This window comes from Andrena cerasifolii, chromosome 5, assembly GCF_050908995.1.
Source record: "Andrena cerasifolii isolate SP2316 chromosome 5, iyAndCera1_principal, whole genome shotgun sequence".
Taxonomy (NCBI): Eukaryota; Metazoa; Arthropoda; class Insecta; order Hymenoptera; family Andrenidae; genus Andrena; species Andrena cerasifolii.
Window position 1 is genome coordinate 132,202 of NC_135122.1, and position 17,799 is coordinate 150,000.

Below are 17,799 nucleotides of genomic sequence, written 5' to 3' on the forward strand. Positions count from 1 at the left end.
TTGGATAGACACCGGCTGGTATATCTTCACTGATTCTTTTGATCCTTCAAGCTTCAATGATGCACGTATGCCGAAATCGTAATTTCGTTTACACTGAAGTGAATGGATCCTGGCAGGATCGCCAAAATGTAATGTAATTCTTGATAAAAGAATATAAACAAGAATTGAATTCTGTGGACGTATCTACAGATACTTTTATTACAAGAAATCAGTATAAGTACAATGTTATATGTTCGGAGTTCTCTTTCAGACTGCCTGGTCTTCTGAAGAGTCCGTATTTATATCTAGAAGATATTCGATGAGTGTGCTGGAGGTTGTAGACTGTGTGCAAATGATGACTATTGCTGTCCGGTATTTGAAAGATATTCGATGAGTAGGCTGTGTGTAGATGATAACTATTGTTATCTGATCCTATCTATGGAGATAAGGGAAATTTTGGGTCACAATATCATCGCATTGAATGTGATAGATGAGGCTATCAGTGTCTGTATATAGTATTTTACATTTTTGAGCGTGCAGGGGACACATGTACTCGTGATTAAATTCGTACAATCAAATTTTTGATATGTCTAGAATGCACATACCCACGTATATCGGTTTGTTGAATTTCACCTCGTGTTTTCGCAATTCAACAGCTATTAAATTTTCCGAAAAAACGCTTCTGCTGTGGAAATTTGGTTTTGCGATCATTGCCTCCGCGCCATATCGCCCATCCCAGTGTGTTAAAAGTACCGCGTTGTTCATCAATTTGTACAAATTTTTTTCAAAGTCGTTTGCCGCGCATGTTCTAAACCGTGTATTGAGTTCGATGTAATCGCGGAGCTAGGGAGATTGAACGAATTGAAGCGCGCGATGTATCTTTGTAATACGAAGACCGTGACTCGTGCACTGCTGCAGGTTGCGATAATGGATAATGTACCGCTGCTTATCGTATAATGTTGCGAGTAGCTTGTCCTGTTCGCTGCCAGGTGGTTTGGCACGCGTCGGGCAGGACGGTAGTTCGGTGTGAGCGTCGTGCAGACGTTGCGGGTATTCCAGATCTATCTCGAGAATGTATCCCGTGGGCGAATCGACAGCGATCGAAAACACGTCAAAATTTGCGCCATCTTCGACCCATTGAAATTTGGCGTATGGTAAGGGCTGGCACATTGCCCATCCATACAAATTGTTCACGTCAAAGTACATAAAGTACGCTGACTTCCGATGCGTTGTAAGATGGCATGTGCTTGTTATTGGCTTCTGCGTATCTTCCGGAACATTGACTTAAACCGCCACGTATACCGCGTTCGATAAACATGACCATATGGTTGATATCAACGTCTGTGAGCAATTCGAACGTAATTTTGGTATGTTTTAGCATGGCATCCCATGTAAAGCCAGGTAAAGTATAATAATGCGCGGAATCTAATCCGTAACTCTTGATACAACTTTCGCCAAAATTTTCAAAAATATCTGCCAATAACAAGACATCTGTTTTCAAATACAAGTCGCTGTATTCGCCCAAGGTTCTAATCCCAAAACGCTGCCAGACAGTCTCGGCGTGCGCGTAATGGCTCTCGGATACAGTCTCACCCGTTAACGAACTGTAGAATGATTCACGCGGTGGTAAGCATGGATCCTGCAGCTTGTTCGTGCAATCAAGATATTCGTATGGAAATACACCCTTTCGCGTCAATAAATTGAAATCTTCGATGGATAATGTTTCAAATTGAGATCGTAAAATTTTTAATTTATCTGCGCTAAGAAAAGATGCTAATTTGTCGAGACTGGTATTGAGAAATTTTTTCGAATCGATGAATCCCAATTTAATACAATTTCGCGAGTCTGATTCTTCAGCCATATCTTCAACATTTTTCGTGAATGAAATATATTTTTCTTTAGTTATGGGCAATACGTCAACGCTGCCTTCGAAAGCGGTAACTATTTCCTCGATAATAAAATGCGAATCATAGTCGGATAAATTATGGAAAACTATTAGGATGTAAAACGCGTTTTTATAATTTAAATTGCACTTCGAATGTACGCGGCCTCTAAACCGTCCGGATAGATGGCAATGATCACGCACTCGTTTATCATCAGCCTTGAATGGCTTTTCACAAATGTGGCAATGCTTCGCGCTGTGAAATGCCCCCCACTGGTCTTTCGACAACTTTTCCATGGGAACATTACTGGCCAGGATGGGTTTAGCAAAATCCGCAATATTTTTCAGCTCTTTCAGGAACCAAGAAACGCAATCCTCATCGCGATGATATCGATATGCTGATAACGATGCATCGTACGAGCAATGCATATAATAGCCAATACTATGCATCTTATGTTTCTGGTACGTGCACAGTTTGTGCGTCCCCGCATCCTTCTGGACATCCTCCGTTTTCTCTAGGATGCACTCTAGATCGGCGTACACCACGAAGGGGAGTCGTTCATTCCTGCCGTGGCCATCGAAACTGAGCAAATTGTTGTCCTGGCTGGGCAGCAGAATAGCGCAGTCGTTCATCTCTCGGCAATCCACTGTGTGGGCCTCCAACTTCTCAGCGGATCCAAAGTAGTGCTGGCACCTATAAAATCAAATTTTTATTTAATTTTTTAATGGGGACATTTCAATATTTCATAATTTTATATACGCACCGATCACAGATGAATTTCTTTTCTCTGTGCCTGCTCAACTGCATGCTCACCAGTCGGGACAAGTTCTTGATCAGCACAAAGTGTCCCACATTGCTGTCCCCCTGTTCTGGCATGTAGAGCAGGTTTGCGTGTTGATCTCTCTTGTGGTTGGTGAGATGCAGTGGAAAGATTGTCAACCCTTTCTCCGTCTTCTTCTTCTCCTCGAAGCTATAGACGTTGATGGAGATGTTGTTCAACCCTTCAAACTTTACAATTTGCTTCGTGGACCTTGGAAACTCAATGCCCTGGAGATTTAGCTCCAATGTATAATGTGGATATGAACTTGGCCGATGAGGGTTTCTTTCGGCGGGATGGAGAGCTGCGACCACTGCCCATGCGAAACAGGCGTTATCCTCGGATCGCACGCTAATTGTCGCTTTCTTCATCAATATTTCCCGCGGCAACTTGTGGTGACACCCGACACGCAGCGGATTGTACTTATTAACGTTGACGGTTAGGTTGAGAATCCTCGTCAATGCCCATCCGCTGTCGCGTTGCTGGAACTCTTCCAACGATGCCAGGGTGGGTTCGATGACGCATCGTTGGTACCACTCCTGTAGATCGGATGTACCGAAGAGTTCGCAGTTTCGGGTATTGATGCTTTTACAAGCATGCTTGTCACCCGCCACAAATTCGCCGTTGAACACAGTGTTCACTTTGAGGCTCTGATGTTTCCTCAAAGCTCCCCGCACATTCTCCAGCATGATGGTCCCCGCATCTTGGAGGAAGTTGCGCGGCTCGATATAATTCGAATTTAACATGGCACCAATTAATACGCGACTATCCAACGCAGTGTCTATTTCGCGCCACAAAAGTCCCGTACTGGAATGTCCGGCACCTTCGCGCACGAAACGACCGCGCAACGAATGTTTCAATCCTTCGAGCCGCGCGATTCGAGTAATCAGCGATTGTTGAACACCGATCGATAATCGCGGGCGTTTCACTCGGCTGTGTTCTTCCAACGATTCGATGCAGTCGTTGCACCGTTCTTCCCACGCGAGGTACTCTTCGCGTGAAATCAATCGTTCAGATTGATCCAACAATTGACGTTCTACTTGCGCGAATTCTCCCATGGTTGTAAATGGAATATGTCTTTTCCGCGCAACACGTTGCAACGATTTGAGGCTTTGTGCAGTTTGGAGCACGCTTTTAAGACTGATACCATGGTTTGGTATCTCTGCTTAACTCTTTTGGCGTACCCCATCCGTCGAATGCACCGCATACAAAAACGACGATCCGTCCCAGCATGGTTTTGTGCAGTTTCTGCCGATACAGCATAATTCTTTCTATGATTCACGCGTATGACGAATTAGCGCGCAAAATCATCCGACACAGTTTCTGCTGACGCCGCATAATTCTAAGATTCGGCGCTTTCACAGATATTATATTACATTCAACACGTGTCGAGACTTTTATCCTTGAAGGTGGGGCTCAAATTACATACAATCACGCGATATGCTGCGATGTTAAGATTGGAAAACATTATGGAAAAATTGGTAGCTTTAAAATAAAATGCTGTGGTGGGGGAGGCAATTGCACCTCTGTTTAAGCCGAGCTCTTGGACGCTATTCCATCAATCGCTCAGTAGCCTCAGTGACTTTGACGGAACAGACGGTACTCCATAAAAAATATAGTGCACATCAAAATGTACAAACACAACTTAAACGATTCATCCTGCGCAGCCGCCAACGATGGTGGGTTTCCAAATAAATGCCAACAACAACATCATCAACAATCCAATATGAGGTATGTACGCGTTACTATACACTTTTCATTTACTTCATTCACTGTAAACGCAAACGACCGAAGTATCAGTTTCATGTACTTGTTTCTTACAGGTCTCGATCCGTATCGCTAAAAACGATGAAAACACCGAAGACTGCAACAGCTTATAAACGTCTAACTATAGGTGTTTAAATGAATGCCTGACGAGGCGTGTGGAGTGCCACTGGTCGGTCAGGGAAGGAAGGCACTTCAACGATGGACGGATGAACACGTTTTTTATTCGGCACGTGAGCGTCGTTAACACACAGGTCGAACACTCCACGGAAGACAGCACGAATAGACACGACTGGTTAACACGCAATCCACCCGAACAAGAGATGTAACACTATGTACAATGCGCTGGGTGCGAGGGCTCGTGAACCGATTTTGATTTCGCTGGGAGCGTGGGCTGCTGGGCGACAAAGAAAGAACGGGACCCCGTGCGTGCGATGTCGACAAGGTGTTCGAGGAACTAACTGCCGGATTCTCGGAAGCGCGCAACGCTCGAATCCGGCAAAAACGCGTGACGTCGCCAACCGTCTTACCGGACGGTGAGTCACCGTGTTTGCACGCTCTCGCACGCACATTTAAATGGGCCGATCAGCTGTCGCGCTGATTTCGGCTGCAACAATAGGAATTCGCATTGGTATGCATTTATGTCACGTCGAGATCGCCATAGCCGACAATAAAGGCAGCGTGTTAAGCTTTTCAATGTATACGTGGAAGCTCCTGCTACAAAACAAGGTGGACATACTCCAACGATTACGCAGCAACGCAACATCGCCCCAAACTCACATTATAATTGATCATTTACGACTAGAGTTCACGCGTATGCATGATGATCAACTTATTAAAATCACCGATAATCGCGTTGTCATATATATGACTGAAGCCACGATGTGTAAACTATTCGCGTACAATCATTGCATTGAACATATGTATACGTGGCTAACTGAAAATATGTACTCTGTAAGAAGTAAATATGCCACTTTCGTAGACGTTCTACGTAGCGCTACCGCGCCAACAGATTATGTAAAATTAATTTCTGAAAGCGAACACTTCAAACAGCATTCATTGATCGATTGTGAATTGTTAGCATGTGCAATCAATCATATTGTGGATGATGCTCGTAGTAAAAAATGTTAAATTACATTCATTTAATTATATTCTTTTAATTTTATGATTTGTACCATTTCATTCGCCCATCATTCTCCTCGTCACTTAACTTTAAGATTTGCTGACGCTGCATAATTCTTTCTATCATTCGCGCCGCCAAGTGACATCATCCCGCACGGCCGCTCCAGAGGAGTCGAATTATGCGAGATCGCGCGATACGCAGCGACGTTAAATCGGAACGCTTTGAAAAAATTTTAGCTTTAGAATGTATGCGATTCTATCCCCTATGTAGTGGTGTCTCTTTCCCTCCTAGAATCTTAACTTTAAAGTAATGCTCCGTCTCTTTCCCTCGAAGACGCGGTGTCGAAAAACGCCGATCTTTCCCAACATCGTCTGAAACAATTTCTGATACAATTTCTCATAAAAATAAATTATTATACGCTGACGTTTGGCAACGGCTCATGGTGTGTGTGCGTGTGAGTGTGTGAGTGTGTGTATCTGGGTTAGGTCTGGGTTAGGTCTGGGTTAGGTGTGCGTCGCATGTTTCGGGAAGGCCCCGCCGTCATCGCGCGGGGTTGTTGAGCGCGGAGTTCGCCTTTGCGCTGAGGGGGGGGCAAGCGGATGTATCGCTAGTTTGCTCCCGCGTAAAGTCCCTCCCCTCGTGCGCGCGACTCCGCGCCCGAGGAAGACCACCGTGGAGTTTTAGTGGGTGCTAGCCCCACATAACCCCTGACCCTCCCCCGAGGGTTAGGGGTATCCGTTAGGGATTTCTCCACGTCAAAAAAAAAAAAAAAAAAAAAAAAGGTGTGCGTCGCATGGCGGGGGACCGGGCGTGTTGGGTGGCCGTCTCCGAGTATGCGGAGGCGGTCATGGGAGAGAAGGAGGAGGCGGAACGCGAGCGGGAAATAACGGGTCACCCGTCCCGTCTCGCGGCCCCCAGACGCCGAGGCCGGCGAAGATGACCTGGAGCCGGGGGAGGTCGGGTGGTGACGTAGTTCAGTGCGTCACCCCGCTCCCCGACGGCGAATCACCGGGTCTGGGGGGCCCCCTTTTCGGGGCCATCTTGGGGGGTGGTGGCAGTGCCACGGGGTTGCCGTCGGCGTCGCGTCGTGGCAGGTCGCGGCGTACGGCGGCGGCGTAAAGATCTGGGGGTCCTCGTTTCTGAGGGCCCCCTCGGGGGGTAGCCGAACATCCGCTACCCCCCCGGGAGCCGCGCTATAAGCGCCCTTTTTCAACGCGCTCCCGTCGTAGGCGATCGAACAGACAGGGTGAGTTCGGCGGTCAACGGGACCGTCATTGCACTCTGCCCCTGCCCCGGGGTGTCCGCTTGCGGCTCTCCCGGGTGCGGCGGCGGAAGAACGGTCCCTTGGATCATTTGACCAGGTGCCGTCTCCCCGCCCGGCCACTGTCCGGGTTACTGTTCGATCGCGGGGGTCGCGGGGTGAGGGTGCCGGGGGGCACACTCACCCCTCCGCAACACCATGCGACCCCCAGAAGTGGCGACGCGGACGAGTGGTCCGTCGCGCGTCGCCGGAGTTTCGGGAAGGCCCCGCCGTCATCGCGCGGGGTTGTTGAGCGCGGAGTTCGCCTTTGCGCTGAGGGGGGGGCAAGCGGATGTATCGCTAGTTTGCTCCCGCGTAAAGTCCCTCCCCTCGTGCGCGCGACTCCGCGCCCGAGGAAGACCACCGTGGAGTTTTAGTGGGTGCAAGCCCCACATAACCCCGTCCCTCCCCCGGGGGCCGGGGTATCCGTTAGGGATTTCTCCACGTCAAAAAAAAAAAAAAAAAAAAAAAAAGGTCTGGGTTAGGTCACCTTGGGACCGCCTGACGCAGATCATCACAGGTGTCGGCTGTTTCGGCACCTATCTGCGTCGCATCAGGCGGGAGGAGACGTCGCGGTGCTTCAGCTGCGACTCGGGCGACGAGGATACGGCGGATCACACCCTGGCCAGATGCCGGGAGTGGATCGACGATCGCCGTGTCCTCGAGTTGCAGCTGGGCCCGGATCTCTCGCTGCCGACGGTCGTGCGTCGCATGGCGAGGGACCGGGCGTGTTGGGTGGCCGTCTTCGTGTATGCGGAGGCGGTCATGGGAGAGAAGGAGGAGGCGGAACGCGAGCGGGAGATGACGGGTCACCCGTCCCGTCTCGCGGCCCCCAGACGCCGAGGTCGGCGAAGATGACCTGGAGCCGGGGGAGGTCGGGTGGTGACGTAGTTCAGCGCGTCACCCCGCTCCCCGACGGCGAATCACCGGGTCTGGGGGGCCCCCCTTTTCGGGGCCATCTTGGGAGGTGGTGGCAGTGCCACGGGGTTGCCGTCGGCGTCGCGTCGTGGCAGGTCGCGACGTGCGACGGCGGAGTTAAGATCTGGGGGTCCTCGTTTCAGAGGGCCCCCTCGGGGGGTAGCCGAACATCCGCTACCCCCCCGGGAGCCGCGCTATAAGCGCTCTTTTTAACGCGCTCCCGTCGTAGGCGATCGAACAGATAGGGTGAGTTCGGCGGTCACCGGGACCGTCATTGCACTCTGCCCCTGCCCCGGGGTGTCCGCTTGCGGCTCTCCCGGGTGCGGCGGCGGAAGAACGGTCCCTTGGATCATTTGACCAGGTGCCGTCTCCCCGCCCGGCCACTGTCCGGGTTACTGTTCGATCGCGGGGGTCGCGGGGTGTGGGTGCCGGGGGGCACACTCACCCCTCCGCAACACCATGCGACCCCCAGAAGTGGCGACGCGGACGAGTGGTCCGTCGCGCGTCGCCGGAGTTCCGGGAAGGCCCCGCCGTCATCGCGCGGGGTTGTTGAGCGCGGAGTTCGCCTTTGCGCTGAGGGGGGGGGGGGCAAGCGGATGTATCGCTAGTTTGCTCCCGCGTAAAGTCCTCCCCTCGTGCGCGCGACTCCGCGCCCGAGGAAGACCACCGTGGAGTTTTAGTGGGTGCAAGCTTCACATAACCCCGTCCCTCCCCCGGGGGGCGGGGTATCCGTTAGGGATTTCTCCACGTCAAAAAAAAAAAAAAAAAAAAAAAGGTACCGTTGTTATCGGTCGACGAACCCGGATCGGCAGGTGGCGATGACGTGGGGGATGGACAGAGGGTCCCCGCCGTGCTCGGTCGCCCGGCACGGACGGGGATGGATGACGGTAAACTGGGGGGATTTCCACGTGGCGGGGTGTTACTTCGCGCCGAGACTTTCCGTCCCGGAGTTCGAGGACCGGCTGAACGAGCTGGGGTCGTATCTGACCCCCCTCGGAGCTAAGCCGGTCATTATCCTGGGGGACTTCAACTCCCACGCAGTCGCGTGGGGTTCCCCCAGAACGGACTCCCGGGGCGAGGTGCTCCTCGAGTGGGCGGAGGCGATGGGGTTCGTTTTGAAGAACCCGTTAGGAGTGACGACGTACCGTGGGCCGCGGGGTGAGTCGATGATCGACTTAATCTAGGTTAACCTCGCGGCATTTACCAGGACGTCGCGCTGCTGGGTGGCGGAGGACATGGAGGCAGGCTCCGACCACATGTATGTCATGTTGGCTACTTCCCTCCCCGCCGCCACGCTTCCCAATGCCCCTCGTGATAACGTGCGACCCCCACGCTGGGCGCTGAAGTGTTCTGACGCTGACGCGGCCCGACTAGCGTCCTCCGTCGTCGTCTGGCCTCCTTTGCCGGGCGATGTCCTCGACGACCCAGCCAATGGTGCCCTTTGGTTCCGCCGTGCGTTGCAGAGTATCTGCGACGCCACAATGCCGCGGACCGGGGTACCGAATTCGGGTCGGAGGTCGGCGTATTGGTGGACTCCGGGGATCGCACGTATCCGGGCGGAGAGCCTCTCCGCGCGTCGCCAATACGTCAAGGCTCGTCGGCGAGATCGCCGCCGGGTCACGGAGGACGAGCTCCAGGAGCTGCGCTCCGCCTTTTCCGCGGCGCGCCGAGAGCTCCGTGGAGCTATCGCCCGGGCTAAGGATGAGTCCAATCGGGAGTTCGTTGCTACCCTCAACGAAGACCCTTGGGGGCGCCCGTATAAAGCTGTCTCTATCAAGCTTGGTCCCTGGGCGCCCCCGGCCACGGAAGGCCTTGATCCCCGGTTCCTCACCGAGGTCCTCGCGGCGTTATTTCCCCCTCCCCTTGTTGCCGGTGAGGGTGGTGCCGACGAGACCGGGGATCCGTGGTTGTTGAGGGGCGCCGACCCTGCCGACGCCCCTGGGGTTAGCGACGAGGAGTTAGCCTCCTCGATTGCGCGGATGCGTCAGAGGAGTGCTGCTCCGGGTCCCGATGGAGTGCCCTGGCGAGTCTGGGTCTGCGTCATCGGCGCCCTTGGAGACGGCCTCAAGCGGTTATTTAACACCGTTTTGAGGACCGGAAGATTCCCCCCAGCGTGGAAGGAGGCGTGGCTCGTGCTGCTCCGCAAGCCCGGAAAGCCCGCAGAGTCGTCTTCGGCATACCGGCCGATTTGTTTGTTGGATGAGGCGGGCAAGCTCCTCGAACGCATCATAGCTGCCCGCCTCTGCAGCCACCTGGAGACCGTGGACCCGGATCTTTCCGACCGCCAATTCGGCTTTAGACGGCAGCGATCGACCATCGACGCCATCCGATTGGTTCGGTCGCTGTCGCAACGGGCGGCCGAGGGAGGCGAGGTCAGTGTGGCGGTGTCGCTTGACATCGCCAACGCGTGTAACTCTGTCTCCTGGGCGGCGATCGAGCGGGCGCTTCTCTATCACAACGTCCCGCTCTACCTTCGCTGTCTGATCCGGGATTACCTTCGCGGTCGGGTGGTTGCATACGTCGGCCGGGACGGCAGCGGGGCGACTCCGGTGCACCGCGGTGTTCCGCAGGGGTCAGTGTTGGGACCCCTGCTGTGGAACCTCGCCTATGACGCGCTCAGCCTCGCCGAACAGGCACTGCGACGCGTCGTCACCTCGATCGGGACGCTCGGGCTGCGAGTTGCTTTCGACAAATCCGAGGCAATATGGCTCGCAGACAAAGTTGGGACTGGCGTTCCCAACAGAGCGTCCCTTAGGATCGGGGATGCCTACATCAGGGTCGGCCGATCAATGAAGTATCTCGGTCTGACCCTGGATACCTACTGGCGATTCACGCGCCACTTCAAGACCCTCGGCCCCCGGTTGGAGCGACAGGTGTTTGCCTTCAACCGCATCATGCCCAACCTTGGGGGTCCTCACGAGGGAGTCCGGCGTCTTTATGTGACGGTCATTCGGTCCATGGCGCTGTACGGCGCCCCTATATGGGCCGGTGACCTAGAGGATTGTCGCGTCGGGCGAGAGCTGCTCGCCCGTGTTCATCGACGCGTCGTCCTCTGATCCGTGCGAGCTTATCGCACGGTGTCGCATGCCGGACTGTCCGCGCTGGCTGGGTCTCCCCCGTTCCACCTGCTCGCGGAGATGGAGGCGGAGATATATTCCGCCGTCCGAGATCTCCGCGATGCCGGGAACCCCCCCGCTGACGGACACGAAGTGGCGCGAGGCCAGGCCCGGCAACGAATGGCTCGAGTGGTTGGCCATCCCAGAACATCGGGAGGGTCGCGTTGTCGGGGCGCTCCTTCCCATTATGAGGGAGTGGGTGGGGCGTAGGTACGGTAGGCTAACCTTCCGCCTGACACAGATCATCACAGGCGTCGGCTGTTTCGGCGCCTATCTGTGTCGAATCGGGCGGGAGGAGACGTCGCGGTGCTTCAGCTGCGACTCGGGCGACGAGGACACGGCGGGTCACACCCTGGAACGTTGCCAGGAGTGGATCGACGACCGTCGTGTTCTGGAGGCGCAGCTGGGCCCTGATCTGTCGCTGCAGACGGTCGTGCGTCTCATGGCAGCAGACAGGGCGAATTGGAAGGCTGTCTCTGCCTTTGCAGAGGCAATTATGTTTGAGAAGGAGGAGGCCGAATGCGGGCGGGAGTTGACGGGGCACCCGTCCCGTCTCGCTGCTCCGCGTCGACGTCGTCGCATTGGCATCGGATGACGCGGAGCCGGGGGAGGTCGGAGGGCGACGTAGTGTTCGCGTCGTCCCGCTCCCCCGAGCCTCGAAGGCTCCCTGAGGAGTAGGAAGGTGGGGATGTTTCCCCTTTAGTGTTAAGGAGGAGTTGAAGAGGGAAGGGGGGCGCGGCCGACGGAAATGTGCTGTGCAACCGCGCCCCATGTGTGTGTTAGTGGGAGGTGTCTCGGGGGGGGGGGGGGACGAGTTCCTCCCCCACCTGCGGAGCAGCACAACATCGCTGCTCCGTGAAGTGCGATCGAGTTCATGGGGTGGATCGGGCGGCCGTTGTAATTCCCGGCCGCTCCGCGCATCTTTAAGCCTGCCACGGCTCGGGAGCGTTGTCCCCGAGTTCCGTGGCAGTTGAGCGGACTGTCAGCGGCCTGCTTTTCTTCGCCCCCGCCTCGGCCGCGACCTTCGGTCGCGGCTCGGGTTACATCTCGATCGCGGGGGTTGTAGGGTGGGGGTGCCGGGGGGCACCTCCCACCTTAGAAGCAGCAACCCCGTGGCGACGCGGACGCGTGGTCCGTCCCGCGTCGTCGGAGCTAGGAGCTGGGGGAGGAGTTAACTCCCCCAGGGAAGTCCCCGAGTCTTCGGGGAATCGGTGCGGAGTATGCACCAACATCATGCGCGTGAGGGGGGGGGGGGGGGCAAGCGGACGTATCGCTAGCTTGCTCCCGCATCAAGTCCTCCTCCTCAGGCGCGCTACTCCGCATCCGAGGACGACCACCGTGGAGTTTTAGTGGGTGCAAGCCCCACATAACCCCGTCCCTCTCCCGGGGGGCGGGGTATCCGTTAGGGATTTCTCCACGTCAAAAAAAAAAAAAAGGTCTGGGTTAGGTTCGGCGGTCAACGGGACCGTCATTGCACTCTGCCGCTGCCCCGGAGTGTCCGCCGGGCCTAGGCCCGGTCGCCGCTGGCGGCTCTCCCGGGTGCGGCGGCGGAAGAACGGTCCCTTGGATCATTTGGCCAGGTGCCGTCTCCCCGCCCGGCCACTGTCTGGGTTACTGTTCGATCGCGGGGGTCGCGGGGCGAGGGTGTCGGGGGGCACACTCACCCCTCCGCAACACCATGCGACCCCCAGAAATGGCGACGCGGACGAGTGGTCCGTAGCGCGTCGCCGGAGTTTCGGAAAGGCCCCGCCGTCATCGCGCGGGGTTGTTGAGCGCGGAGTTCGCCTTTGCGCTGAGGGGGGGGGGGGCAAGCGGATGTATCGCTAGTTTGCTCCCGCGTAAAGTCCCTCCCCTCGTGCGCACGGCTCCGCGCCCGAGGAAGACCACCGTGGAGTTTTAGTGGGTGCAAGCCCCACATAACCCCGTCCCTCCCCCGGGGGGCGGGGTATCCGTTAGGGATTACTCCACGTCAAAAAAAAAAGGTCGTCCCGGTCGTCCTCTCGAAGGTGGCCCACCTTCTTCTATCTTCAGCTACGAGCACCAGCAGGCTATGCACGGGCCTATACCCGGTGCTCGCAACACTGCTCTCCCCTCTGGAAGAGCGGACGTCTCGGCCTCATTAATTCCTCTTCAGAATCTTCGTACCCCTGCCTGAAGAAGTGGTCGTGCAACCCCGTGGTTTCTTCAGACATCCGCCTCGGCATTTGCCTTCTCGCTTAGGGGAAAACCACCGAAAAACCCTGAACAAGGCGTGGATACAACGTGACTTCTCGATCTGCCACGTTGAAACGCTCCAGCTTCCTGTCCCACAACGTCGCTGGAACCCTGCGGCTCTTGATCCCACGACGAAATCCATGGGGAGCTCCGGGCGCGTTCCTCTTCCGTGTGTCCCACGACGAAATCCATGGGGAGCTCCGGGCGCGTTCCTCTTCCGTGTATCCCACGACGAAATCCACGGAGAGCTACGGGTGCAGCAGCCAGGCACGGGTACCGCAGAGCTTCTAATTCTCCCTCGACGAAACGCCCCTGGTCCTTGCCCCGCGACGTCCCTGGAACTCCACTTTGGAACGTCCCCCGTCGACTCCAACGCTCCGACACTGCATCCTCCTTCGTGCAGCCTCTGGAACCACGTGCAGACTCCAGCGCTGCCTCGTTTGCAGGCAGCCTCCTCCAGAAGGACGTCCGACGACGTCTCCACTGTTTCGGCGACGTTCCCTCCTCCTCGTCGAATGCTTGGTCGCGGTCGACCCTCTCCTCCAGGGACTCGTTCTCGATGTCCTTCCGGTGGCCGTACGAGCTTGACACTTCAATCCCTTCACGGCTCCGGATTCCGTGTAAAAGAGACGGAGAAGCATTAACATTTACTTTCTTTTGGGAGAATCCGTTGGAGCTGAAAGAACCGGGAAGACGGAAAGGCGCGATGGAACCGATAACAGGGGATCACAGCTCATGAGTATGTTATCTGCCCCTTCACCGATCAATCTGCCCAGTACCCCAGCTCGTCTGCATTGTCTTTCTTCTGGACTTCTTGTCCTCTTCTCCCTCTCACAGGCCTTGGCTTTCAGATGGCCCCATTCCTCTTCGTGGCTTCTTGTGCTGACCCAGGGGACCGTCCTGTGCGTCCTCCTAACGCTCCCGTCTCCGCGATATCTCCACCAGCCGATCCAAGCAGTCGCACCGCTTGTCCAACTGGTGGTTGGAGATGCCATTTCCCGGCTGCTGTCCACCCTGTTGAGGCGGACCTCTTGGTTTACACAAACCGGGGAGAAGCCAAGATCCACGCCAACAGGGCTAGAGAAGCGGTTCCACGTATGTCTGCGCTTCACTGCGGACTGCTACTCTGTCGTAGCACAGGGGGGAATTCGGGCACGCGTATCCAGGCCACGGTGGCAGTCCCCCGACACCTTGTCCCTCGTCGTGGGGTGTCGTGCTCCCTGAAACAACTTAAACAGTCCAGTACATTAGCTTAGACTAATCTTCAGACTCTTCGTTCAAAACTTCAAACTCTCTCCTCGAGCGAGAGACTTCCTGGATCTTTGGTCGGCGAAGGACCCATCCTGTCTAAACAACTCCACTCTTCGGGGCTCTCTCTGATGGGGAATTCGGCCATTCTGCGACGATGTTCGCCCTCGAACTTCCTTCGTCGCAGCGCAGTAACTCTGCGCACTCCAGGCGCCTCCACGTTGCTACGGTGGTGCCTGCGCTTTGTAAACTACACGCTTATACTTACATTTTGGAACATTGCTTATTCGACAGCTCTTCATATTCGCTGTATGCACTCGCCGGTGCATTAGTGACTTTGGATTGCAATTGCTTATTCGACAGCTCTTCATATGCGCTGTATGCACTCGCCGGTGCATTAGTCACTTTGGATTGCAATTGCTTATTCGACAGCTCTTCATATGCGCTGTATGCACTCGCCGGTGCATTAGTGCCTTTGGATTGCAATTGCTTATTCGACAGCTCTTCATATGCGCTGGATACACTCGCCGGTGTATTATGTACTTTATTTTCTATTCGTACCTGCTCCTCCTGTTTTTATGTACGGAGGTTCTCTAATTGGCTGTTGCCGATTGTATCTACTATCTATTATTTCTGGCAACATGCAGTCCTCATAGAACTTCTTCAGTTTTTCCTCCATTTCTGTTGCTCAGAATCGATCATCTCTCGATACTGTTGTAACTTTCATACCTTTCGGCGTCCATAAACAAAAATAGGCCCGTTGCCTTTTCGTTATGTGCAATTGTCCTTGCACTTGATAATAGTAATGATGATTCTTATTCATTTCATTACCCTTGAAAATACGCCTTATATTATCAAGTTGCTTTATTGCTTCAGCAGGTGTTAAATCCTTGGCCGATTCAGGACACTTTACATCGACGATTTTATCATGGTCTACGAGGCCGTCAGGAGTTGCACCTAAGTGAGGCAGAGTGTCATCGATGAAGAGGCCACATGGTTGAATATGGATTCCTAATTCTTCTTCCATTTGTCTCAAGGCGTTTGCCTCGTTTCCCCTTCCGTATTGGAGAGCAGACAAATTTGGAAGTTGCGGGTACATTATACTCTTCACAGTATTTGCCCGTGCTGTAGTGTTTCGTAATTGGCATACCTTGCCGAAATTGGATGCAGTTAGTATTTTTTTTCTATATCTAATCCACTTTTCACTATTCGCCTGATTGCGAGTTTCCTCTTCGATCTCGCATCGCATTCTTTGCCAGTCATGGAGTATAGCCGCGTGCCTTTTACATTCGGAAGAGTATACTGTCTCTTCCATATCTGGTTTTTCTGCGTTAGGGCCGTAATCCTGGTCGCACGATTGTTTTTTATTTCGGAAGGAGGATGCTTTCGCTTCTTTTTTATATTCCCTTGCTTTTTCTGCTGCACGCTTCCGACGTCCTTCCAGCTTTCTTACCATAGTTGACGGCTCTTTATCCATTGCCGTACTCAATCTGCTAAACGCCTCTTTTGTATTATATTAGACGACTGCAGCGGAGACTCTGCCCTGATACGAGCCCCCTCGTCCAAAGTTTATCCTTTTGCCTCCGATGAATTTGGCAATGATATTATTAAAACTTTCAACAGCATTGTAATTTAAACCGTGCAGCAAACTGTCAGCTTTAGGGAAAAGTGGCTGCATCGCTTCTTCGATACTCTGATAAATACCAGCTTCTCTCAACCTTGGTACGTAGTCCTCTCTGTTTGGATCGGAGTATTTCTTACAGAAGTATGCTAACTTCTGACACTCCTTGTGTTCACCGAAAACGTGACTCGGTACATTCCTCAAGTCTTCCTCCAAATTTCTTACTCGTTCCTGGAGTGTTATTTCTTCTTGCAACCGGTATTCTGCAGCTTTCTTTATACCAGTACGCAAGCGGAGAGCATTATTCTTTACGACAGCTCTTAGGTCTTTATCGCGGCCTTTTGTTGCGATTTCGTTTATTTTTTTACTGAAATTGCGTATGTATTTTTTTACTGTAATTGGTGCATTCTATTTTTCGTACCTGCACCAGGTAGTTTTTATATGGATCACTGTCCAATATCTTTTTGTATACACTGCTAGCGCCATCAGCAACTAATATAGTGTATATTAGGCCGTGCATATCTATGCTGCAATTGAAGCCTTCGACAATAGCAACACTCTCCATGCCAGTTGAACTCTGATTGCGGCCCCAGTTCTTGAAGCAACGATGCTCGCGCGGTTCTTCCTTCTTCGTACCTGCTATTTGGCAAGTCATGCAGAATTTATTCTTCACGCTGATGTACAGCACTTTCTTCGTGTGGTATCCCACGATGGCTCCTACGCCAGAGAGAGAATTGTAATCTCCTCCGCGGTAGGACCTTTTCATCCAGCTGCCATCCGCGACAACTGGGATAAACGGTAGATTGGATTCTGCATGTACGTCGCCTCTTGATATAGCTAATTCTTTCTCCTCTTTTCCTGCATCTTCCATTTCGCGTTGTGCGGCCACTTCGAGGGCATCGATTAGGTCATTCTGACATTTCTCGTAGATCCTTTTCGTCATACAGGATACGTTCACGGCAATCAGTATGTCCTCCAGTTGATTATATCCGCCGCCCGTCATCATTGTTGCGGAAACAGCGGCGCGGTTGATATCCATAGTGGCATCACTCTTTCGAAGACAGGATATGTGCTTTGTGTATTTGCACATTTTGCACTCTACATAATACACATTTTCTAGTCCATTCCGTTGACATCTAATTATTTTAAAATGTTCGATGCCTCAGCCAATAGTCGAATGTTTTCCAAGATTTTGTATTTGTTCGAAAACATACGGAAAATCAACGAAGTCTATTCCTTCTGAAATTGGATTTTCCGGCTGTTCTGGTTCTGCATTTTCTACCACCCTGTAATTGGCATCACTTCCAACATCTTGAGTCGTTTCTTCGTTGATACCTCTTACGGAATGTATCTCATCCCTGTCTGTGTCCAAATCTATTTCTTGTATAATTTCTTCTTCGTTCGACTCGAAATGCACTTGTTCCACAATTTCCTCTTCCTCCGCGTTGAAATGTATTTCTTCTAAAATATCTTCCGCGTCCGTATCGAAATGTACTTGTTCCACAATTCCTTCGATAATTGGGAAGTCTTGAAATTTTCCTACGTCTTCTTTGTGTATAAAATCATACGCAGCAGGTGTGCTTGCAAGTGTTTCGTCGTACGAGGTTAATAATCAGTAACACGTGGTACATACATAGAAATAAGAAAAACATACATTAGAAAAGAAAAACAGGCATAGTTAAAGAAGATATAGTACAGTAAAGTCTCGATGTAAGCGAAAGCCTCGGAACGAAGTAAGATACCCGTGTGCGAGTGAGATAATACTAACGCAATCAAAATTTAAAATTAAAACGCGAGTGTGTACCTGACAATTTAT

The 17,799-nt window shown here is 53.0% G+C and overlaps 1 protein-coding gene across 1 annotated transcript; it reads right to left on the reverse strand.

The window, feature by feature from the left end:
* Positions 1–208: 208 nt before the first annotated feature.
* LOC143368805 (uncharacterized) lies at positions 209–4,500 on the reverse strand. Its single transcript, XM_076811886.1, has 3 exons — positions 2,626–4,500; positions 2,066–2,555; positions 209–415 (listed from the first exon to the last, which is right to left on the reverse strand). Exons 1-3 carry the CDS (start codon positions 3,735–3,737, stop codon positions 209–211), a joined length of 1,809 nt encoding a protein of 602 aa, XP_076668001.1. The 5' UTR covers positions 3,738–4,500.
* Positions 4,501–17,799: the final 13,299 nt, after the last annotated feature.

Bases quoted from the DNA above. Each gene is read 5' to 3' on its own strand.
- LOC143368805 (XM_076811886.1), bottom strand. From the start codon at position 3,737: ATGGGAGAATTCGCGCAAGTAGAACGTCAATTGTTGGATCAATCTGAA. The intron at 2,556-2,625 runs GTGCGTATATAA...TTGATTTTATAG, and splicing joins AAGAAATTCATCTGTGATCG to GTGCCAGCACTACTTTGGAT. The intron at 416-2,065 runs GTGCGTGATCAT...TTATCTCCATAG, and splicing joins TCAAGGCTGATGATAAACGA to ATAGGATCAGATAACAATAG.